The 21,879-nt window shown below is 35.5% G+C and overlaps 8 protein-coding genes and 5 non-coding genes across 15 annotated transcripts; 6 read left to right on the top strand and 7 right to left on the bottom strand.

Moving 5' to 3' along the window:
- The first annotated feature begins 512 nt into the window (after positions 1-512).
- F15B9.10 (TPM domain-containing protein) lies at positions 513-2,468 on the top strand. 2 transcript variants are annotated; one of them, NM_001269545.2, is made up of 5 exons: positions 513-623; positions 676-1,039; positions 1,568-1,889; positions 1,942-2,106; positions 2,151-2,468. In NM_001269545.2, exons 1-5 carry the CDS (start codon positions 520-522, stop codon positions 2,315-2,317), a joined length of 1,122 nt encoding a protein of 373 aa, NP_001256474.1. In that variant the 5' UTR covers positions 513-519; the 3' UTR covers positions 2,318-2,468. The 2 variants fall into 2 exon arrangements, with proteins under 2 accessions (NP_001256474.1, NP_001256473.1); NM_001269544.3 differs by having other exon boundaries at positions 515-623; positions 1,942-2,100.
- inft-2 (FH2 domain-containing protein) lies at positions 2,451-7,122 on the bottom strand. Its single transcript, NM_073852.10, has 11 exons — positions 7,033-7,122; positions 6,794-6,987; positions 6,371-6,489; positions 6,210-6,322; positions 5,961-6,160; positions 4,497-5,720; positions 4,251-4,447; positions 3,954-4,203; positions 3,334-3,909; positions 3,061-3,285; positions 2,451-3,015 (listed from the first exon to the last, which is right to left on the bottom strand). The coding sequence occupies exons 1-11, from the start codon at positions 7,094-7,096 to the stop codon at positions 2,815-2,817; spliced, it is 3,363 nt and encodes a 1,120-aa protein (NP_506253.4). The 5' UTR covers positions 7,097-7,122; the 3' UTR covers positions 2,451-2,814.
- Positions 5,852-5,938, bottom strand: F15B9.14. Its single transcript, NR_069839.1, has one exon. It is a non-coding gene; the product is annotated as an Unclassified non-coding RNA F15B9.14 (non-coding RNA).
- F15B9.t1 lies at positions 5,858-5,929 on the top strand. Its single transcript has one exon. It is a non-coding gene; the product is annotated as a tRNA-Ala (tRNA).
- Positions 7,123-9,778: 2,656 nt separating the features above from the next.
- On the top strand, positions 9,779-11,011 carry far-4 (DUF148 domain-containing protein). Its single transcript, NM_073851.5, has 2 exons — positions 9,779-10,207; positions 10,729-11,011. Exons 1-2 carry the CDS (start codon positions 9,789-9,791, stop codon positions 10,925-10,927), a joined length of 618 nt encoding a protein of 205 aa, NP_506252.1. The 5' UTR covers positions 9,779-9,788; the 3' UTR covers positions 10,928-11,011.
- Positions 11,012-11,915: 904 nt separating this feature from the next.
- far-3 (Fatty-acid and retinol-binding protein 1) lies at positions 11,916-12,651 on the top strand. Its single transcript, NM_073850.8, has 2 exons — positions 11,916-12,353; positions 12,417-12,651. The coding sequence occupies exons 1-2, from the start codon at positions 11,926-11,928 to the stop codon at positions 12,556-12,558; spliced, it is 570 nt and encodes a 189-aa protein (NP_506251.1). The 5' UTR covers positions 11,916-11,925; the 3' UTR covers positions 12,559-12,651.
- far-5 (Fatty-acid and retinol-binding protein 1) lies at positions 12,602-13,869 on the bottom strand (the record flags this gene model as incomplete). 2 transcript variants are annotated; one of them, NM_073849.6, is made up of 2 exons in its annotated part: positions 12,602-12,795; positions 13,409-13,869. In NM_073849.6, the coding sequence occupies 2 exons, from the start codon at positions 13,813-13,815 to the stop codon at positions 12,672-12,674; spliced, it is 531 nt and encodes a 176-aa protein (NP_506250.2). The 2 variants fall into 2 exon arrangements, with proteins under 2 accessions (NP_506250.2, NP_001129891.1); NM_001136419.4 differs by having other exon boundaries at positions 12,672-12,795; positions 13,409-13,494.
- Positions 13,870-14,613: 744 nt separating this feature from the next.
- On the bottom strand, positions 14,614-16,288 carry dsl-7 (Delta-like protein). The gene is made up of 2 exons (NM_001028632.3): positions 15,445-16,288; positions 14,614-15,389 (listed from the first exon to the last, which is right to left on the bottom strand). The coding sequence occupies exons 1-2, from the start codon at positions 15,810-15,812 to the stop codon at positions 14,816-14,818; spliced, it is 942 nt and encodes a 313-aa protein (NP_001023803.1). The 5' UTR covers positions 15,813-16,288; the 3' UTR covers positions 14,614-14,815.
- A 254-nt stretch (positions 16,289-16,542) lies between these two features.
- On the top strand, positions 16,543-16,683 carry F15B9.11 (YggT family protein; the record flags this gene model as incomplete). Its single annotated transcript, NM_001380792.1, has 1 exon — positions 16,543-16,683. The coding sequence occupies one exon, from the start codon at positions 16,543-16,545 to the stop codon at positions 16,681-16,683; it is 141 nt and encodes a 46-aa protein (NP_001367202.1).
- Positions 16,684-17,253: 570 nt separating this feature from the next.
- On the bottom strand, positions 17,254-20,882 carry F15B9.8 (Beta/gamma crystallin 'Greek key' domain-containing protein). The gene is made up of 5 exons (NM_073848.8): positions 20,800-20,882; positions 20,665-20,749; positions 19,145-19,261; positions 17,726-17,856; positions 17,254-17,489 (listed from the first exon to the last, which is right to left on the bottom strand). The coding sequence occupies exons 1-5, from the start codon at positions 20,875-20,877 to the stop codon at positions 17,394-17,396; spliced, it is 507 nt and encodes a 168-aa protein (NP_506249.1). The 5' UTR covers positions 20,878-20,882; the 3' UTR covers positions 17,254-17,393.
- A 113-nt stretch (positions 20,883-20,995) lies between these two features.
- Positions 20,996-21,284, bottom strand: F15B9.12. The gene has a single exon (NR_069838.1). It is a non-coding gene; the product is annotated as an Unclassified non-coding RNA F15B9.12 (non-coding RNA).
- Positions 21,285-21,327: 43 nt separating this feature from the next.
- F15B9.13 lies at positions 21,328-21,495 on the top strand. Its single transcript, NR_069836.1, has one exon. It is a non-coding gene; the product is annotated as an Unclassified non-coding RNA F15B9.13 (non-coding RNA).
- Positions 21,348-21,495, bottom strand: R186.11. The gene has a single exon (NR_069837.1). It is a non-coding gene; the product is annotated as an Unclassified non-coding RNA R186.11 (non-coding RNA).
- Positions 21,496-21,879: the final 384 nt, after the last annotated feature.

Raw genomic sequence — 21,879 nt, 5'->3', positions numbered from 1 at the left:
TTTTTAACCAATTTGTGTAGATTTACGAGCTATTGCGTCATCGTTGAATTTAATTTTGAGCCGCAATTTTCAATTTTCAGGCGTTTTTTCTAATTTTTTTTGTGTTTTCTTTTGAGATTTATTCAATAAATAGATAAATTTCAAAATAAAAACGTGTGAAACAAAACAATTAACTTACCACAAAAAATTAAATTAATTTCAAAAATAACAATTGGTTTTTGAACGTTTTTAAAAAGTTTTTATGAAATTTCATTTCCCTCATAGTCAACAAACAAGTTTTCCGATTTCAAATTTGTCGATTTTTATTTCATTCCAAAATAATTGCACTCATATTTCGGTAGACATCCATTTCTGTTATCCCAAATTTGATTTCCAAACCTAGTTTCCAAAATATACCAAATTGCAATTCAATTGAACCTACCACTTTTTCTCTTCATCTCTTTAAATAATTCATTTGGAAATGAGTTTTCGTAAATGTTTACCACCTCCAAACCTAAATACTTCATTTCCAGCCACAAAATGAGGTGGCTTCTATTCTTCCTTCTCATTTTCCCCACAACAATATTTGCGACAGAATGGGACGCCTACAATTTCCCGAATCCAACAGCCGGACAGTTTCAAGAGTAAGAAATTAATTATAAAATTAAAAATATAAAAAAAAACTATAAATTTCAGATGCAAAATGAGAACGACAGCCAACATTTGTGATCCAGATGGAGTTCTCTCTGAACAATCAAGATATCGTTTGGATCATGATTTGAAACAATTGGAAACAAGAACACGTCAGGATAATGCCAGAACTTTTTGTGATAAAAAAGGAGTAACAGCTGCAATGGCTGTAGCAAAACATGTAAAAGGAGGAACTACAGAAGCTGTTGAAACAATGGCAAATGACATGCTTCGTAAATGGACATTGGATCCTCAGTGTAAAAAAGCCGTTGTGATAGTTGTATCAACTGATGATATGAAATTCTGGGTTGCTCGTGATACCAAAGTTCCAGTTTATGCTGATGAATTCACACAAATTTTCATGCAACAGGTGAGAATTTAAGTTTTTTGCAGCATTTTTAAAAACGGTCGATCGCGGCATGTCGGTTCAATATTTATATTATTCAAATTTAGCGTAATAATATGAAAGAATATTTGGATAATCTAAAAATTCATTTTATTTTAGCTTGAAACAGGGGTGCGCGGCAATCGGAAATATCCGGCGATCGGCAATTCCGGCAATTGCCGAAAATTCGATTACCGAACCCTGGTTTGAAATGTGAAAAAATGCCCATAAAATGCATAAAAGTCACCTAAAATATGTCGAATAATTCCTTTGATTCGGCAATGAGCAACTTTAATTCAATATTCCAGTATCTCCCCACACTAAAAACTAAAAATAAATGATATTTTCATATCAATAAAAGGTTAATCTATTATATTTTGACACTAAATTTGGATCTAAAATATTGGATAGAATTTCCGATAATAATTGTATCTGGATTAAATATTCATTTTTATTTTATTCAGCGCTACCAAATCCTCGAAACAAAAATTTTTTCAAAATTATTTGTTTCAGAAATCACTTTTCCAACAAGGAAACTATCAACAAGCACTCACAAACATTCTCCAATCAACATGGGACAAGGCTCTATCGAAACAAGGATCTCCGAGACAACCAGACCGTGGAAATCAAGGGCCCGGATATCAAGGTCCAGGATCAGGAAGTGGTGGACCAGGTGGATTCAAACTTCCTTCGATATTACAATCTAAATGGCTTTGGATTTTTGTCATTGGTATTGTTCTTCCAACATTGTGCTGTTGTTGTTGCATTTATTGTTGCTGTTGCCGTGGACGAGGTGGTGGTGGTAATCAGAATAGACAACAGGTTCCAACTAATCGTAAGTTTTAAATTACAAAAAAAACATTGAATTTAAAATTATTTATCTTTAGCAATGGGCGGAGGTGGTGGCTATCCACAACCACCACCACAGCAAGGCGGCGGAGGTGGTGGAGCAGGTGGAATGTTCAGAAACATTCTATCATCAGGTGGCGGAGCTGCTGCAGGATCAATGCTCGGACGATTCCTTTCGAATCGCGGCGGTGGCGGAGGTGGTGGTGAGATTTGGTGAACTCATTAGTTCAATAAATTCTATTTTCAGGTGGTGGAATGGGTGGTGGAAACCGCGGATATGGATACCAGGGTGGTGGCTCGAATCCATCTGGACAGCAAGGACCAGTTTACGATGATAATGGAGGACAAGGTGGAGGTGGATTGTATCCTTCTCAAGAGGTCAAAGATCGTGGTGGTGGTGGAAGCTGGGCTTAAAAAGCTGCAATTAAGTCTTCAAATTTTGGAATAATCTGCCATTCTCTTTCCTAATAATACCAAAAATCTCCTATTTTTTCTCATTAATTTTCAAATGAGCGCTAGTATTTAACGGGCTTAAATAATACTTAATAAACGAATTAGCACTTTATCTGAGAAAGCACAAGGAAAAAAATGGTAAAAACTTCAATTCTATACAGAAAAAAAGTACAAAAAATGATCGGTGAAGACCTGCTACAGTGACCAGTACATAAAAATGGCTTAGATGAATTCAAAACAGAAAAGAAAATTTAAAAAAATACGGGAATAGAACATTTTGCCCATACATATGGGAAGAATACAGGGAAGCATTACGGGAATGGGGGTCTATACGATGCACAACGAGCATCATCAGGAGCGAGAAACATGACGCGGTAATAAATGCAATGTAATTTGAATCACGAATATGCAATAGCTGCTTCTCGGAAAATAGTTTAAAAAAAGGAACAATTGCATCTTCAAACTGGACTTCCTACCAAGGAAGAGAGATCACGTATATCACGACGAATAGCAGATACAGATGGCGGTTCTTGTTGCGATGAAGTCGCTAGAGTTTGTGGATTTTCAGGTTCACATCCGACATCTTTTGCAGGAATCGACTCGCGTTCTGTTGAGACCAATCCACTTCGACGGCGAATAGTTCGATTCGGTGAAGTATTCTGAATTTACAAATTTAAAAATGAAATAGCAAAAACTGAAATTACCGATGTTGTCAACGGCGATGCAACCGATCTTTTGGCTCTTTGCGGTCCAAACGATGAATGCAGGAACATCTTTTTGAGTTCTTCAACTGGCAGATCTCTCGTTTTCAATGCCATCGACTGCCGTGAAAGAACTTCTCCTTCTCTCAGCGATCTTCGAGAAACCGACGACGTTGGAAGTGTGACTAGTGACGAAGCTCGTGTCAGTCGATTTTTTGTAGCTGCCTGCTGTAAATTAATTTCGATTGAATAGGAAAATATAGGGAAAAATTGTACCTTCACAGCATCAGAAACGATTTTCATGCTTTGCTCGAGCGTTTCGAAAATTGCCTGTAGTGTCATGTTACCAGCGCAAAGATAAACTTGAAGCTCAGTCTCACGAGCTTTCAAATCGGAAAGACCATTCTGCACGTTTTGAAGTTTCTCATTCGTTTGATTCACAAACGGTTCGTATGCGGCAATCAGCGTTTCTTCGCTTGAACTTCTCAGCTGGCCTTCCAACTTCCTGATTGATCTTTGAACTTGTCCAACAACATCTTCCAGATCTTTCAAATTCAACGGTCGAACAGAGCCCATCCGAGATTGAACTTCTTCAACTTCTGCGGTTGCCAAGTCACAGTAGGCCACTATCAGGTCAACAAGTCGAACAGAAGTGTGCTGTCCTTTGCCCTTCATCTGTAGCAACTGGATTAAATAGCTGAATTGGAATCCGGCAGCTTCCGCGAACATCGATCCTTGATTCAGATAGTTGCCATATTGAAGACACTTTCTGAGTAGAACCTGCACAATTTCTCCACGGGCCAACTGACATCCTGTCTGAAGCAGCTCGATTTGTGACTGGAACTTTCCAATCTGAAAAAAAAATCGTTTGATAGAATTCAAATATCACAAAATACCTCAGCCGTCACGTTCTCTTTAGAAATAAAGAGCTCGATACGCAGACGAAGATGCTTGTTTCGTGCAATATGCCAGCAAAACTGATCGCTTGCATGGGTCAATGTTGCATACTCGACTTTCAGGAAAGGATCCAGCTCGACTTTGTCCGGGAAATTGTTGTTCAACGTAGTCATCAAATCAACTTTAATTCCTTCTGTGTCATTTGCATCCAATTTCTCTATCAACTGAGTGAACTCCATCGGCTTTAATCTGGAAAACGTAATTTTTGAAAAACTCTTTCTAATAATTGGACATACTTCTTGATGAGAATTTCGATGGTCAGAGCTTTCGGCGACACGAGAACTTGAGGATTTGTAGGAGATCGAGCTGACATCGGATTGAATTCCGAAGATGAAGTTGTTGCTCTCAGCGACTTTCCAAAAGCTCGTCCAACAGATCCCGCTATTTTTCGATTCAACTGCTTGACGGGAGCTTCTTCGAAAACTTCTTCCATCTGAAAATATGTACAATTGTAGAATTCTCTGATACATTCATGTCTTTACCTTTGTTCGCTCATCTTCATTGAAATCGACACACAGGGAATCGTTGAAAACTGTTCCTGCGTCTTGCATTTGCATCGTCAACTTTGGCCACCTTACAAACGCCGTTTTCTTCTGCTTCCTGTACACGACCGCAGATTTTACAACTCCTGGAGATAGAACGGGAGAAGTGGATGTTCCCGGGCTGAAGGCGTTTGGCACTTTTCCATTGAACATAAACGACGGCGGAGGTGGAGGAGGAGGTGGTGGTGGTCCTCCTGGAACAGACTTCAAACCAGCGACAGCTCCTTTGAGTAAATCGAGCGGCAGTGGAGGCGGTGGAGGTGGGCCACCATTTGCCATCCCAACTGGTGGAGGTGGTGGAGGTGTTGGCGCTCCAGTCGATAATGGAGCCATCCCTGGCATTGGTGGAGGTGGTGGCGCGTTCGTCGACATCGGTGCGATACCCAGAAGTGGTGGAGGTGGTGGAGGGTTTGGGGCATGCCCATTGATTGATGGCATCGGAGGTGGCGGAGGTGCATTCGTGTTGATCAGAGGTAACAATGAAGACGGTGGACCTGGCGGTGGTGGAGCATTTGCATTGATTGGAGCAATAGCAGAATTCATTTTGCCCGTTTCTATCATTTCAAAGCTCATCGTCAAGATGTCACTGAATCCAAGACCATCCAACGGAGAAGCAGAAGTGGATTCATCGATAAAGGCTATATTCGCTTTGTCCGGAAAAACTGCAGATGGTGAAGCTTCTAACCCTGTGTGCATTTCACAACTTTCTGCTTCTTCTGAGAGCACTTCAGTGATAACCTGAAGTGTTGTATCGTGGACAGGCGATAGAGGTCCATCATCATCAGACGAAAACGTCGAAGTGGAGAAGTTTGATTGAAAAAACGCATGGTTTCCTCCAATTTGACTTTGCGCTGGTAAATCCATTGCAGTCATCCATTTCTTCAAATTAATGTTCGAATCGATAGAATTTGGCGTTGTTGGATCCGGAGAGCTAAGTTTGCTTTCATCATCGGATGTCGAGTAATCGCAAAAAACTGCCGATTCTTCCGGAATACCATGAAAATTTCGAGAAGGCTCCCTCCTTTCCTTGTTCAATTTCCGCTGGACCACATCTGTCTGAGTTTCAGAATCTTTTGTGAGAACATTCGAAGAACAGGAGACACGAAGCCCGGAAATACTTGCACCAATGTCAGTCGATTTTTCAATCGTTTCCAGCAAACCAATCTGCAAAAAAAAGATTATAGTTTCATCTATATCAGACCCGAAGACACTATCGCGGGTATGTCTGCGTCTCTCATGTGAAGTTTACGAAAACTATGACCTCCAGTACGCATTCTTCCTCAACACTCAACATGACATGCGGGGGTATAGCTCAGTGGTAGAGCGCTCCCTTAGCATGGGAGAGGGCTGGGGTTCAATTCCCCATACCTCCATAATGTTTTACTCAATTTTCCATAAACTTACAAAGTTCTCCCATTGCTGGTCGCTAGTTTTCGATAGAATTCGCGTAAGAATCTCTATCGGTTGGCTATTGTCGTCGTGAAGCCCCATTATCCGAGCATCTCGACTTTCTGACTGTAAATACATATTTACTTCTTCGTCGATGGCTTTACTTTGAGGGGAACGATCGGCGTGAGCTGCGAGGGCGGAAAGGAATCCATATGCTGAAAGAAAACATTTTAACACCAAAATTTAACAGAAAGGCAAACTGACAATGGAGCTTTTTACGAATGGTAAAGCGCTGGAAAAACGAGCTTGTACTGCCAATCATGTAGTTGATATCAGCAATCGCCTTGAGTCGTGTCGTCTCTTCTCCAATCTCATCTCTGAAACAATATCAATCATTTCTGAAGTATTGGAGGTAATAAACTAGCCTAAACTCAGATATCATTTCCCTAATGTGAACATCAGTATCATCGAGACGGCTTGACGAAATAGAGGACACTGGAAGAGAATCAACACATCGCTCAGAGACATTAGGCTCGGGAGATATCTAAAAAGAGCACATATGTTCGGATATGAGACTGAATTAAAAGATGAGTAGCGTAAAAAAGGATTTTGTTTCAAAAAAAAATCCAAAATAGTCACAAATTCAGAAAAGCCAAAGAAGAAAAATCGAACTTTTAAAACGCCATTTTTCAAATTTGGCTAAACTTTTTTCATTCTTTTGTGATTTTCTCCGTCTTTCATTTGTGGTATTTTTTTCTGAAATTCAGGCGATTTTGGATTTTTGAAACAAAATCCTCATTCACGCTACTCCATTTTTTCAACAAAAAATAATATTGCTGAATACTAACCGAATGTGCTCCATTACTCCTTGGCTTAGCGGCTATGTTCAATTGCGAGCTTTTGTTTCCGAACACCTGTGGTTTTTGTGCGTTGCATTTCGTCTTTGATGGAACATCAGCGTGCCCGGCATTCTCTACATCGGATGGATTGCTCAGTCGGCTTGTAGGCCTGCTTCCATCGGAAAACGGCGGTGTTTTAGCCTCTGAAAAAAATAAATTCTAAATTTTCAGACGAAATCAAAACTTACTAGTTGAGCCCGGAGGCTGATTGATCCTATGGCTCTTTTTGGAGTTTTGGCGCTTCTTCACCATTCGGGAAGGTCGAAGAGGAACAGCTGAAAATGAAAATATCACGTGCGACGTTTCAGTGATGAAAGATTATGAGGGCACAACCTTATCACTGTTTTTGGCGGTATTATTGAACGGTTTAAAGAAAATTAAAAAGCAAACACGAAAGGCAACATTATTTGAACAAATTTCGAAACAAGTGTGTTTGCACTGTTGTTCCGTGAGGTAATAATTTGATAACAACGACATTCTTGACACTTTTCAACAGGATTATGTATATTTGGCATGTCATCAAACTAGTTGTAGTTGTGATAGGCTAGTAAAAGATACGTGAAAAGTTTGAGGCTGAAGAATAAACTTTTACACGCCACTTTCTCTTCGAAAATTACATGTCTTCATGATTTTCCCCTTTGAAGCATTTCTTTTCGGAAACAACGATTACTCATTGGAAGGGAACACGAGGCGACACGTTTTCCTCTTCCTGTCTAGAAAAACTCGAACACTGAAACGTGATTTACCTTTCATGGCTCGGAATAATGACGGAAATTCTTGGAAGGAAGCAATGGGAAACTATGAAAATGGATTGGAACAGATTAGTGCCACGCATGGTCTCACGGAGAAAACGTAGGATGTAGTATAATGTTTGAAAATTTAAATGTTTCTTTTAAAGAGACAAACGAGGGGGGGGGGGGCGGCAAAGTGCTTAATCCTTTTATAGAATTTCCCCCAACGATTGGCACAAACTGTGTAATTCTGAAAAGGATTAATTCATGAAATATTTAACGCCAACAAACAAACAGAAATGGGTTTGAAAAGGTGAAGCAGAAGCAAGAAATGACCTATCGATAAAACAATATAATGGGGAGAGTGGGAGGCCGCGTGGCATATGTAAAGCCGAGACGCTTTTTTTTTCTAAAATTTGAATGATCGTTTTGATCATTGCAGACCATATATTGGAAATGAAGACGAAAAGTTGAATCTCCAGCAACACAGTGAAGCGTCAGGGCTTTTTATTGCCTTTCTTTATATATGTGAAACTGAATATTGCAGCTAATAAAAAAGAAAAATAAAGAGCAAATTCCGACAATACTCACTTTCCCAGTGACATCAGACCGCAACAATTTTGTTTATAATTCCAACAAACAGTGCTCCAAGAAAAATATTTCACGTTGAGAGCACCACTACCAAGATAATTTGAATACCAAGATTTTGGAAGATTGGGTAACTAGAGAATTGAATTATGCATTTTAGTTTAGACATAGCTTTCGCTCAGATAACCACTAAAGTGGAACATAATGACAGATAAGAAGGCCTCCAATGAACTAAAGTGCTGCCGGTTTACGAAGAACAGATTCACCTAAAATGATCTTCAGATTGATGGAAAATGGGTGATAAAACTCCGAAATCGCATTGGAAAGGCGTCTGATGCCTAGTTTCGATGAGAAAGGCCCTTACAGAAAAGCGAGAAAAAAACAGAAAATTTGTGTGTCTCATCCTCTACAAAGATGAGCGCTAAAAAATAGATTCTATCGAGTAATGTATACCAGTGAAAACCAACAAACTACTGTCAAATGGAGTGATTTATTAGCGTCTAAGCAACATGTTGAAGGTCGGCCGGACCCGAAGAAGCTCGCAAATTCAAACGTGTGATGAGGGACACTGTATAACTGTCTGCGCGTCGTTTGTTCTTGCGAAAAATGGTGAAATGGTGAACAAATGGTGAATAGGAATGAGCGAACAAATAAAGAGTGGTGGCATTACCTCGGCAAAGATTTAAAAGGAACATCAAAACGCTGAACAGATCACAAGAAATGAATGATGATTGGAAAATTTGGTTTGTTTGAAAACTTAACAAAATATAATTTTAGAAAAGACTAAAACGTATTCCTCGCGGTTTTTCAAGCTCAATCGAAGATAATCTGTAGTTTTCTTTCAAATAACTATTAAAAAAGGTGTTAAATTCCGTAAATTGTTCGGAAAATCAAAAAAAATCCGATTGATGAAAACAAAAACGTCGATTTTAGATAAAAAATACAGCTGAAATGAAAAAAAATTGGCCTAAATTGAAGAAAAGGCAAAATTTTCGCGCGTGTACAAGGAAAGACGCGTGCACCGCAGCAGCTGGTGGGTACTGTCACGAATTAACATATTACTGTAGGTCAAGCAAGCCTAGAAATGTGTGAATTTTGTTCGGAAGTGTCGATTTTTCAATTAGAAATCATGTTTGGCATAAGAAAATGAATAAATAAATTTTTATATTTCATTTGAATTCTAGAAACATCTTTATAAAAGTTAATTTCATGAAATACGTACTGATTGTGATAGACAAAATATTTATTTCAAATAAAATCAAAAGTTATCAAGCAAAAAAAATTAGAAAATAACAATAAAATTGGACGATTGATTTCCTCAGTATTACCTGAAATGAGTTTTTAGCTTTGTAGTATACTTAGATTTTATTTAAATCACAAATCTATGAAGATTATTTAATTTTCCTGTATAGTCGCCAATTCTTGTTCTCAATCTTTGATGGCATCAAATATTTTCAAGAAAGAACGTCGCCCAGACCGAGAAAAAAACATAAAAACTATCCCAATCACAAATTTGCAAAGTTTTTCGGCAAAGAAATTAGTGACGCTGCGAGTTTCACTCAAAGTCACAAAATTGAAATCGAATAAAAGAGGATTGGAAAAAATAAAATACTTCAGTTACCATAATGAGTAAATTACTTCTACTTGTACTTTCTCTTCTCTTTTTTATTACATCAGCTTTTCCATTCGGAGAACCACAAGCGGGAGGATTTCAAAAATTTAAGAACTTACTTCCAAGGGAGCTTGTGGAGGCCTACAGTAACCTGAGTCAAAAAGATCAACCTGATCTGAAAGATGTATTCCGTAATCATCAAAACTACCGAAATGAACAAGAAATGGTTAATGCTTTGAAAATGAAAAATCCAGCACTCGGAGCCCGAATGGAACGGAGATTGATGGCTTTGAAGCAGAAAATCGATGGATTGAGTAGCGAAGAAGCGAAAGGATTTATTCAGAATTTGATTTCAACTGGAAGACAAATTTATGCTCAACGGCTTAATGGACAACAAATGGATCAGTCACAATTGAGACAAGTTGGAATGGGGTATGATTATTTACATTCAGTAGAAAAATATTGTTTCTCTGTCTAAACAGTAAGACAGTTTCTTACCGAGTAAGGCATTTTTATCAGCTTAAAAATCAAATGGTAATTCTACGAGGCATTGCAATAGCCTACCTACCTTCTACTTATTTCACTGCGAAGTTATTGTTGTCTGTACTTATGAGATTTAAGATCTTCTCGATAATTTCCTTATTTAGAGTAATATGTTGACCCTTCATGTTTTCCTGGATAGGCCAGACAGGGGAACGTAGCTTTGGAGACTGGTAGAAAATTTTGTGTATGCGCTGAAAGTTTAGTCCAAATTGTATAAAGCTCTTCAATTGACTTTAATGTCGGCAAAGTCCGTGATTCTGATATCTGCTGAAAGTTATGTGTTTCAACGAAAAATCCAAACTTTCATATGAGTGATAGTTTTCATCTTATTGTTTTCCAGCTTAACAACGTATGTATTACAACAATTGTGTTCAATTCACTAATTCCAAATCCCAAGTTTAAATATTCAGAATTGCAATGCACTATCGATCATTACCTCCATATGCACAACAGGAACTTCAAAGTACTTTTCCACAAATCTTCCAATTCATGAGACAAATGCGTGAACAACGTCTTCGAAGCATGATGGGCGGATTCTTTGGCGGCGGAGGTGGAATCGGAATGGGACAAGGCATGGGACAAGGCATGGGAATGGGTATGGGAAAATAAGTGAATTAATAATCTTATTGTGATAAGTATGTACATATTTTATACTGCATGTTGTTGTATTATTTTTAAATAAAACATTTCCATAAACCACAACAACATCTAAATTTGTTCACCTCTAAAGGAAAACGAAGATCGTTCTATCAGGCTGTCAAAAGATCAACCAACATTTTTTTAATTGTGTAGCCTGCTGTCCAAATTGAGAGATTGCTGTTTTCCAAGAAATTAATATTTTCCAGACAGTCGGAAGATGAATTGATCTTATAGATTTCAGAAGATCGTGACAAATTTAGGAAAAGTGAAGCTGCAGTTGAATTAATCATAACTGCTGAAAAAAGGTCATAAAACTAGGATCACCTATTTCCAACTACCTCGGCTCTCTCAACTGTGAATTTTGTAACAAATTTTCAGCTAAAACGGATTCCAAATGTGTTCATCTAGATTATAATCTGAAAATATACTGAATGGTGTAACTTTAGAGAATATAAATGTTTTGCAGCGTCGGGTTATGACATCGGGTTAACAGAACGATCATATTCCAAAACTTCATATAAAAATCCACATTGAGACACCAAAAATAAGTAAACATCACTTGTTTACCTTTCACATCATTAAAGTTGTAGTTACTGTGATAAAAGTTTCTTCAAACTCTAAAGATTGTTTTTCCTATGAAACAGAAGATGAATAGCATCCAAGGTTACACTCAAAAACATAAACAAATAGATTTTCTAACCTCGTCTTGATGATCTCTTATGCTAAACACCACAACAACAACGCCGTCTGATTGTCCTTGATAATCGAACGAATCATCTGAAGACCAACATAGGTTTGCAAGGAACAATGTCCAGACCACACGGAGGCTACAACAGTTATGGCGCCTTCTCCACGAATTGACATCATCTTTGGCGAAAATAGTATGGAAGAATTGAACCGCCCATTTAACAAATCACAAAATTTTAGTATAAATAGACATGAATTCGAATTAAAGAGCAACATCAACAATGTCTCGTCTTTTCGCTTTCAACGTTTTCTGCTTGGTTCTTCTCCGTTTCTCAGCTGCTGCTCCAGCTGATGATTCTTCTCCATTCTCTCAAATTTTGAAGCAACACAAAGATCTCCTTCCATCCGAAGTTGTTCAAGCCTATCAGGATTTGTCTCCAGAAGAGAAGGCTGCATTGAAGGATGTATTCAAGAACTACAAGAGCTACAAAAACGAAGGAGAATTGATTGCTGCTCTCAAAGAAAAGTCTTCAAGCTTGGGAGAAAAGGCTGAGAAGCTTCAAGCTAAGCTCCAAAAGAAGGTTGATGCATTGAGCCCAAAACCAAAGGATTTTGTTAACGAGCTCATTGCTGGAGGACGTGGTCTTTATGCTCGTTCTGTTAATGGAGAGAAGATCTCAGTTTCCGAGATCAAGCTTCTCATTGAAACGTAGGTTTTATCGAAGAAATTTGTGTATTAATAAAAATATATTTATCATCCTCGGTATTTCAGCCAAGTTGCTGCATACAAGGCATTGCCAGCTGAGGCTCAAGACGAGTTGAAGAAAAATTTCGGAGGAGTCGCCAAGTTTTTGGAGGATGACAAGACTCAAACACTCATTGCCAAGCTTCTTGAGAAGAACAATAACCAGTAAATAAAATTACTAATGTCACAAAATTGTATCTATAGACCGTAATAAATTTGAGGATTTTTTTATTATTATGAAACCCAAAACATAAACCACAGTATTTATTCATTGCTATCATATCACAACAATTTATCAATCTCAGTCTTGATCTTGTCGTTTGAAGCGAATTTGTAGAGACCGAGGAATGTTTTTTCAAGTTCTTCCTTTGTAGCATCCGATAGTGATTTGAACGAAGTAAATTGTCTGAAATTTTGCATATGTTAGAGGGGGCACATTTTATTTGTTGAATATATCTATTCTACAAATATGTGTGTTTTGTTATTAACATTATAAATTTAAAGATGGAATTGCTTCAACAAAAATTTTTTCCAAATATCATATAATGATTCAAAATGGCAAGAAAACTCTTAAATTTTTTAGATGCAGAGCATTTCCAAATTTACGAAAGGTTTTTAAAGAAACTTAGAGCAATTTCATATGTTCAAACCACTCCCGTGTTAAAAGCCATACAATTGAATTTAAAAAAGTATAAAATTCGTACTATTAGGAAAAAACCTTTTTTTGGCTGACATTTCAAATTTTTAACTGCAAAAACATAGTAATTTTTGAAAAGTTTAGCACTATAGATGTAGTTTGAAAAATCTTCTCCATTGTTGCTACTCGATATTTACCAACATTTCAAAGTCTCTGAATAAATTTTTAAATTCACAAAAACTTTAAGAGTGTACAAAATAGTATTTTCAAACTTTATAGAATTTGCAAAGAAGCTGTGAATTTAAATATTTTTAAACTCAAAAAAAAACAGTTTCTACATTTTTCATTGTCATCAAAGTTGGTGGAAAACGAATTAACTTACTTTGCAAATACAGGTAGGACTTCTTTAGAATCTAATGGAATTCCAACAATTTGTGCAGTATAAATTGCTCTGCCAATTCCTAACATTTCAGTTACAAATTTCTTTGTTTCCGGTGTTAATGCCTGAATTTCAGCGTCAATTTCAATGTAAAGTTTCTCGAAAAACGATCCAAGTGATTCCGATTTCTTCTTGATTGCAACAATCAGATCAGCAATACTTGTAAATTTATCATAATTCATGAATACTTCTTTCATAATAGCACTTTCCCCTGGACTCAAATTATCAAAAGCCGCAACAACTTTTGGTGGAAGAGCATCTTTATAGCTCTCAATAACAGCTTCAAATATTCCATCAGCAGCAAATGAGAAATGAAAAATTAATAAAATAGCAAAGAAACGGAGTAACATCTTGATACTGACCAGACGAATCAATACTTTAAAACAATTGAAGATGTTGAATGTAGGGCGGTTGTTGTGTTTTATGACTGTTTATCGAAAGACAAAAGGTCACTCAGTCATCAATACTTCCTTTTTTGTCACTTGGATTTATGTTTTATCAATTTATATGTTTCCCTTACAAATTGTATTTATCACAGATTTTCCTGATATGCTACAACTTGTTAAACTTTATTCAGTTTCTGAAATAAGTAGCACCGTTCTGCCGGTTATTTAAAAAACCAAACAAAAATTATTTACTTAAAAACCGGATTTATGAAACATTCAAATGTGGTTTAGTGTTCAATGTTCTTGCTATTTGAAATACAAAGCAAACCAAATGATTTTATATTTAATGGTAAAATAAAGAGAAAAATACACTAAAAACTGTAATATAGATTTCAACAGAGCCGCACGTCAAGTCAAATTAATTAGCTGGTTTTTAGAAACTTATTGAATGTTCTCGTATAAATTTTATCAAAATGATATTGGAAGGGATTTATTTGAAAATTGAAACAGAAAGGAAGTCTTCATTGAAAATTATTACTTTATTCTGCCTTCGCAAAGTTTCGTAAAAGATTTTTCCATCTTAATCTCAAAAAAAGTCTCCATAAATAACCTGACCCGTATATTTGTTTTTGTCACATTGAAATCAAGAAGATACATTTGAAGAAGGTGGACAAAGCCAAGTCGCAACACCTTTTTCGTGTTTGACAAGCTCCCGAGCAACTGTATGCGGTTCTACTTGACCGAAATATCCACTCACGAACATTCATTTTTGATACTTTATTAGCTATTGATTTGAAAAAACTATACAAATAATTATCAATAAAAACCATGTTAAATAAAAGAAAAACTGGAAGGAAGAAGAATACACGTGTGGGAGATGCTTCAAAGTAAACGAAAAAGTATAATATTTTAGAAATTACATTAAAAAAAACCTCACAGAATTTTCAGTTTTTAAAACCCTATATTACGACTGTGAATTTAGTCTAACAGGTCGCCCCTTTGGGAAATATGGTGTGGATATTGGTTTAGTTGGATGAAATGAAAGAGTTACTGGATCAAATATAATTGTGTTTTTCTGCTTCTTAGGTGCTCGAAGAGCTTTTCCATTTAGTGCACCTTGTTGCAAAACATGAAAAGACGGTGCGACATGTTTTGAATAAATATCCATTTTATCATCGTACAATTGATTTTTAACGGAAACATTTGCCAAATCATGGAATCGAGCAGTTGATTCAAAAAGGCGAGTTGAGATTTTCGGCTCAAAAATTTTCATTTGTTTCTCACAAGCAGCTCCTTCAAATCCATTCAGACACTCACAGATTGGAAAATCTGCGGTTAATTTCGAATCAAACGAATTCACACATTTTCCGCCATTCATGCATTTACAGATTCCACTATCAATTGGAAGTTCAATATCACATTTTGATCCACGGACTCCAATTGGACAACCAATATTTCCAAGGATATTACATCTTCGACCCATTGATCTTGCTTGCTCCTCATCACAGAAATGTTCACAGTGGGCTCCGAAATAGTTTCTAAGAAAATTATAATTAAGTTTTGAAAAATCACTATAAATTTCTATTTACTTACGTATCACATTTTATATCGATTCGAAATCCACTGAATGGAAGTCCAGCTTTTGGAGGCACTATTGACATTTTTCGAGTGGAAAATATTTTTGGACTAACTACAAAATCGGTTAATCCAATTTCCTTCACAGGACCGCTTCTTATTATGATACTTGCAGGTTGATCGAATTCAATTGGAACATTTGTTATAGCCAATTCATAATATGGAGAGAGTGGAACTTTATAGAAACTTTTTTCAGATCCAATTGCTAGCTCTACAGAAACATTGAGAACTCGAACATAAGGACTTGTCAGTCGAAGTTCCAAATAACCAGTACATTGAATCAAAGGAATAAAAGTATACAACAGTAAAGACCATAAAGTCAGCATATTTTGACCGGTGGCTTCTAGCGTAAAGTGAGCACTCTGCGAGGGGACAGGCTCTTTTGTGAGCCGAGAGGAAAAGTGCTCATCGCCATATAGGTGTGACCACCTTGCGGTTTGTGTACCTACTGTATAGTATATATAGATGAAATAAGATACACAGTTATTTGGAACTGGGAGTGTTTTCAAATGTTTTGGTTTAAAAAAATCAGCTCAACTATTGAAAAAAATGCCAAAAGGCGATGATATGCTACAAAAAACTAGCATACAAGCAATTCCATGTTAGAAAGTGGAACTGAGTACTTAATAGTTTCAGTTAAAATTTATTAGATTAAATCTTTTACAATTATATAACTACTCAATTACAATTAATAATTCTATTTTACAACAAGAAAACCATCTTGAGAATGCTGATTGACTCTTTTGAATTAGATATGATTTAGATCATAAACAACAGAAAATCCAATTTCCTCATATATATACCTACCACTTTTATGCATTGTACAAAACAGGTTTCCGGGTGTAGAAAGGTAATACACACATACAAAAAATCGACGTTTTTCGTGGCAGACAAAGGACGTCGAGAAAAGGTTGGAGAGAGGGTGAGAGGTCATTTAGTAAGAGGAAACGAGATTACACAGTGAACTTCACGATGCCAATCTAATTCTTACTTCTTGCCAACATTCTCCCTTATTTACCTATTTTTTATTTAAATTTCAATCACCTCGTCTGAGAAATGACTATATTATTTCGATTGTTATGTGAAGCACAATCAGCTTCACGACTCGTCCCAATTATTGCTCTATTTCTAGTTAGATACTTTGTCATTCAATTATCAGCAGTTGAACCTCTACAGGCCAATGTACCGGAACAGTAAGAGTTTTTGAAACGCGAAGAAGAAGGAAATCCCAGTGAAACCAGGAACACGATCTCAAATTATTATTTTCTGAAATTTGAAAATAAATGTTTTGAAAAATTTGAACTTCGTTCAAACAATTATGATCTTTCTAAAATTAAATGTAGGAGTTTCATTTATTTGAGTCAAATTTTGAAATTTCACTTTAAATTTAACGTGGAGTAGTGGGGAGAAATTATTCTAAAAATTTGCTTAATGTTGCATTGTTTTTAATATTAAAACTGCTCGAACATTTTTGAATTTTTAAAAATAGTTGAAGCATGTTCTAATATTGTACCTAAGCATTTTAGGGGTTCAAACATGACAAATGCCTTAATTTTCTCTGTTTTTACTATTTTGATAGTGAGTATATTTCAACAAAACTTATAAATTTTCAATAACAATTTGTGAATTCAAATTAATAATAAAATTCTCATAATTGTCATTATTGTGTTATTCCCATTAATGAGCATTTGAAAAATTAATACCGATTCAATTTTTCCTGTAGGTCCCATTTGAGACCTCTCTTGCAGTGTCAAAAAAAAAAACAATAAATAAATAAATTATTATTAGATTGAATTGGAAAACGAAAATAACAATTAGTGCATACAATTCGAGAACTGACTGTGAGAAAATGAATGAATTATTAAATAAGAGGTCTCTGTGCTCCTCTCTTCGGAAATTGTTCGGATTTAGGCAAAATCTCCGCTAATCTCACGTTCGATGGACCATGGGTCGGCGGCAACTGGAATATGACCTTCTCCGGCGTCAACGTAGCATTTCTCAATCTGTAAAAACATTAATTGAAATCAATTTCTTCCGTGTTGAAAATAATTCAGATTTTAAATTATTGCAAAAAAAATTTATTACAAAAAACCAACAAAAAAATGAAGCTTCTCATCAAAAATTGCTCTTCAGATTGTATAAACTCGGAGAAATATGATCCGCGGAAAACTTTTTTGGTTAACCACCTAATTTCAATGAACTTATCACTGAATAATTTTATATAAAAGGAAAATCTCACCTCAATAGCATCTCCGTGGCATACAACACGAAGAGCTGGTTTTCTGGAAACACATGTACGAACTCTTGATCTCTCTCCATTTTGGCACATTGACCATGAAGTCCACTCAGTCCATTCTCCGAACGCCAATCCTGAAAAGTGATTATTTTAAGAGAAAAAGAGATAAGAACAGATTAATGTTCTAATGTGATAGACTCTCTCAAATCTCTCAAGGGAATCAACAACAAAATATTGAAACTTGCAAATCGAATCGAATTAGACACGATGCTACTAGTGGATACATCTTTCATGTTTAGCTCTTTTTATATCTCATATTATATGCGTCTTTCAGTTCTGTCATAAATATTTTATAAAGTGTTTGTATTCTTCTTGATAGTAAATTCCAAGAAATTATACTAAATCATAAGAAATATGATTCTGATAAATACGAATCCCGTTTTCGGAAAATTGTTAACTACAATTTTCAATATAGAGAAGCCAAAGAGCTGTTCGTTGATTCCATTTCAAATCGTGATTTTTTCTTAAAGTTAAATTAAGTCTCTTTTTTTGGGATAAAAACTTCAAAATACCCAAAGTAGGTTTCAAAATATTATTTCATTTTTAAATTTGTCTGTAATTCTCGGCTAAATTCAATAAAATTCGCCTAATTTTGATAAACTTTAAACAGAAAATAAGGTTTTGGTTTTTTTTTTTTATTTTTATTAGTATAAGCTTTAATTATTTTTCTTATTTTTCAGTTAGTTTCCACTCAAATTTTTTTAAAATAGTTGCAAAAAAACTTCAACATATTTCCAATCTGATTTTGCTGATTTATAATACAAACTTACAAAAAAATCCATCTTCAAAAAGTCTCAAAATTTCAAAATTGATTCGGTTGAATCCTTAAATTTTAAAGTTCAAGATTACTAATTAACAACAATCTTCTGTGAGGACACACCCTGCAGATTCTTTCCCGATTTTTTTTGACTTGTAGTCTTCTCCAAGTTCTTAAACTAAAAATTGGATTATTTTTTTTAATGTCAAAAATAACAACTAATCCTTTAAATAACTAATAGAAGATCATTTAATAGATAATTCCGAGTAGTCGTCAAATTTCAATCAAAAATTCAGAATGTTGCCCCTGCGCCCCTAGTTTGTCTCATAATATTTTAAAATATTCGTCCTTTTCTCTATTATTTTTCCAAAGCCGCCTACTTCTTCTCCATTCCTTCTTTCTTTGTTTAGACGCCCTGCTCCAAAGCTTTCTTTAACCGATAGAGTAATTTTGTTAAAACGTGTCTATTTCTACGACTTTCGCGCTTATTCTCACGGAGCCATGTCCGAGCAGCTCACACAGCTATGTGATAATTCTTGATTTTTGTTGTTTTCTATTCTCCGATATGGTCACACGTGTTAGAGAAATGTCAATTAGTGGCTTACTTTCTGGAATTCTTCCCGAACTCCCGGAAAGCATTTGTGTTGGCAAGTCAATTGAAATTGAAGCTTCGTTTTGCCTCACACCAGCTGCTTTGGCACGCACTTCAGCAATTTGATCGTCTGAAAATTTCACACTATTTTATAAAATCAATTTACTATTTATTTTTTCATTATTAAAGATTTTAAAACATTTTTCTATGGCTGTAAAAATATTGACAAACATTTGACAATAATACGTCAGTGCTTTCTCAAATTATTTTCTGCTCTAAAGACTCTAGAGAAATCTGTGAATTTTAAAGAATTGTTCAGCACTGAAATTTTAAAGATGGAGAAGTGTGGCACCACCATAATCAACTATCATAATAATAAAAAATTCAAAAAACTTTAAAAAATTGGGAAGATCTCAATTTTTGCCATTTGTTTTTTGAATTTCGTCAATCAAAAATTTTCCTTCGAATTCTACATACAGTCTACTTATGTTTGAAATATTAATATCCAAGCAATGAAGGGATTCAAAATTTTGATAATGCTTAAACTTTATCAAAAAGTAGCGAAAACTCACTAATTACCACTTTTTGACTGTCAATAAAAATGTTTAAAAAAATTTTTTGGAAAGTTTTCATATGATATATGGAAGTTTTGCTATAATGGTCGTTTTAGCATCATAGCAGTTGTTTTTAACAATATATCTACCTTTAAGAATATTTTTTCGTTCAGAACAGTTCATTTTTCAGGAACTTGGAAATATTAGAAAACTAGATATGTCGCAAATAATATGCCTTTATAAAAATTAAGATAAACACCAAAATGTTCATTTTTAACCAAATCAAACATTTTGACCGTTTACATATTATCAAATAATTACAGTCTCGAAGATTTCAAAAAGTGTTCGGCATCTTAAATAAACGATTCAACAAAATGGGTTATTTGTGTTTCTTTCTCCGAAAACTAAATCCCATGCCAATATTTTTAACAAGTAAAAGCTGACAAACAATTGTATGAGACTGAATTTTTTGAACAATATTTGTTCACAATTAGCCAGCGTGTCCCTTAGCTTCAGGTAGGTGTCGAGTTACTTTCAAATGATTTGAGAACTAGTAGCTTTCCCTCCGCGCCAATTTCATATCATATTCCCCTTGTAAGTAAGTTAGTTTCCTAATCTTTTATTTTCCGGTGTTTTTGTGTTTTTTTACATTCTCCTAGTTTTTCTAAAATAAAATTAGCCGCTAACGAATGTTACTAAACAACATGAATGAATACCTTAAATTTTGTGATAAACCTATCCTGAAAAACAGAAACAAATTTTGTGCCTACATAAAGCTCGCTAGGTATTCTAGAGACATTCTCCTAAAAATTGAAAGTAAAAATGTTTGCCTACAGTGTCAGCATACGGTAAAGTGATTAATTATCACAGCCGGCAGACTAAATTTTTCATTAGTGCCATGCTTTCAATAATCTATTTTCAAAAATAATTGTAAAACAATTTATATCTATTGATTCCACCAGGCAAACATTTCACTTACTTGTAACTGCAGAAGCTGGCTGAAGAGGGTGGAAACTTTCTACGAGATCAAATCGTGCTCGATCGTAAGCTCCCAAATTCACTGCCTATAATTAATTCTCTATTTATTTTTCAACCACTAAAACAAAAAACTTACGTCTTGATCATCTATATTAACAGCAACTGGAATCGCTGAAATAAGGGGTAAGAGAGCGAGCAAGATGCACCGGTTCATGTCTTCTGAAATTGGGTAGGAATCAGAAAATATAAATAAGCAAAAAATAAGTATGTGAGAAAATAGTAAAAAGAATACAAATTTATAGGGAAAATCGAAATGACGTGTGAATGGCATAAACATGCCAATAAATCAAACCACTTTCACATTTATTCATTAGTATCTTAAATCTGGTCAGTAAGGCGTGACTAATAGTTCTAGATTCTAGACAATTTCTCTAAATAATCACCACTTATGGAACGGGTACATGTAGAATATATTGTTGCGTAATACAAATGTGTACGTTCATATCCAATTCCATGAACGGACAAGTGATAAGAAAAAGTAAAAAGAAAACGACAAAAGTTATAATCACGGATAAATTTGATGAAAGGTACGCATCTAATCTCATGTATTTGTACATTTGTGGATAGTCGACAAAAAGATGGGGGAAAGGGGCCGAAATAGTCATCCGGAGGGCGGAGGCACTCGCAATGAGGAGACTGGTGTCGATAACGATAAAATGGGTTGAGGGAAAAGCGAGAAAAAAATCGAGTTTTTGCAATGTTGTCCGCTTGTTTGATGCATCATCAACCTTCGCGATTTACATGGCTAACTGGATTTTTTCGGCATTTTTCCACATTTTTCCGTCTAATGATTGGATATTGAGAATGTGCGAGGGTTTTTCATTGTGATGTGATCCTTTGAATAAAAAATCGAGAGTGGATTTACCTAGGCGGAAACGATACGATATCAGCAAGAGTTTTAAGATATTCTGGGTCAGACTTGAGAAGCACGTGATAGAATTTTGACCTTTTGAAGCAAATAGAAGCCTAAAATCATATTGACAATTCTAACGAGTATTTTTTTGTAACTAATATGGTACAGAGTTCTAGGGTTTAATTTGTTCACACACGTCATTTGGGAGCTACAATCAGAAAAAGGGTGTAGGCTCAAATTTAATGAACAAAATTCATGTCTGTACGAAAAGATTTTCCCTGTGATTGATTTGAGTTGAGATAA

This window comes from Caenorhabditis elegans, chromosome V, assembly GCF_000002985.6.
Source record: "Caenorhabditis elegans chromosome V".
Classification (NCBI taxonomy): Eukaryota; Metazoa; Nematoda; class Chromadorea; order Rhabditida; family Rhabditidae; genus Caenorhabditis; species Caenorhabditis elegans.
The sequence above is the reverse complement of the archived record's forward strand: the minus strand, read 5'-3'. Positions and strand labels throughout refer to the sequence as shown.

What these genes read in the sequence shown, in the direction of transcription:
- F15B9.10 (NM_001269545.2), top strand. Translation starts at nt 520, where the DNA reads ATGAGGTGGCTTCTATTCTTCCTTCTCATTTTCCCCACAACAATATTT. An exon ending in ACAGCCGGACAGTTTCAAGA is followed by an intron (nt 624 to 675) that starts GTAAGAAATTAA and finishes TATAAATTTCAG; the next exon opens with ATGCAAAATGAGAACGACAG. An exon ending in CGGCGGTGGCGGAGGTGGTG is followed by an intron (nt 2,107 to 2,150) that starts GTGAGATTTGGT and finishes TTCTATTTTCAG; the next exon opens with GTGGTGGAATGGGTGGTGGA.
- inft-2 (NM_073852.10), bottom strand. Translation starts at nt 7,096, where the DNA reads ATGGTGAAGAAGCGCCAAAACTCCAAAAAGAGCCATAGGATCAATCAG. An exon ending in TCAGCCTCCGGGCTCAACTA is followed by an intron (nt 6,988 to 7,032) that starts GTAAGTTTTGAT and finishes TATTTTTTTCAG; the next exon opens with AGGCTAAAACACCGCCGTTT. An exon ending in CATCGCCGTTGACAACATCG is followed by an intron (nt 3,016 to 3,060) that starts GTAATTTCAGTT and finishes TTGTAAATTCAG; the next exon opens with AATACTTCACCGAATCGAAC.
- far-4 (NM_073851.5), top strand. Translation starts at nt 9,789, where the DNA reads ATGAGTAAATTACTTCTACTTGTACTTTCTCTTCTCTTTTTTATTACA. An exon ending in TTGAGACAAGTTGGAATGGG is followed by an intron (nt 10,208 to 10,728) that starts GTATGATTATTT and finishes TTAAATATTCAG; the next exon opens with AATTGCAATGCACTATCGAT.
- far-3 (NM_073850.8), top strand. Translation starts at nt 11,926, where the DNA reads ATGTCTCGTCTTTTCGCTTTCAACGTTTTCTGCTTGGTTCTTCTCCGT. An exon ending in ATCAAGCTTCTCATTGAAAC is followed by an intron (nt 12,354 to 12,416) that starts GTAGGTTTTATC and finishes TCGGTATTTCAG; the next exon opens with CCAAGTTGCTGCATACAAGG.
- dsl-7 (NM_001028632.3), bottom strand. Translation starts at nt 15,812, where the DNA reads ATGCTGACTTTATGGTCTTTACTGTTGTATACTTTTATTCCTTTGATT. An exon ending in ATCGATATAAAATGTGATAC is followed by an intron (nt 15,390 to 15,444) that starts GTAAGTAAATAG and finishes TAATTTTCTTAG; the next exon opens with AAACTATTTCGGAGCCCACT.
- F15B9.8 (NM_073848.8), bottom strand. Translation starts at nt 20,877, where the DNA reads ATGAACCGGTGCATCTTGCTCGCTCTCTTACCCCTTATTTCAGCGATT. An exon ending in TTAATATAGATGATCAAGAC is followed by an intron (nt 20,750 to 20,799) that starts GTAAGTTTTTTG and finishes AATTAATTATAG; the next exon opens with GCAGTGAATTTGGGAGCTTA. An exon ending in GCCACGGAGATGCTATTGAG is followed by an intron (nt 17,490 to 17,725) that starts GTGAGATTTTCC and finishes ATGTTTTTACAG; the next exon opens with ATTGAGAAATGCTACGTTGA.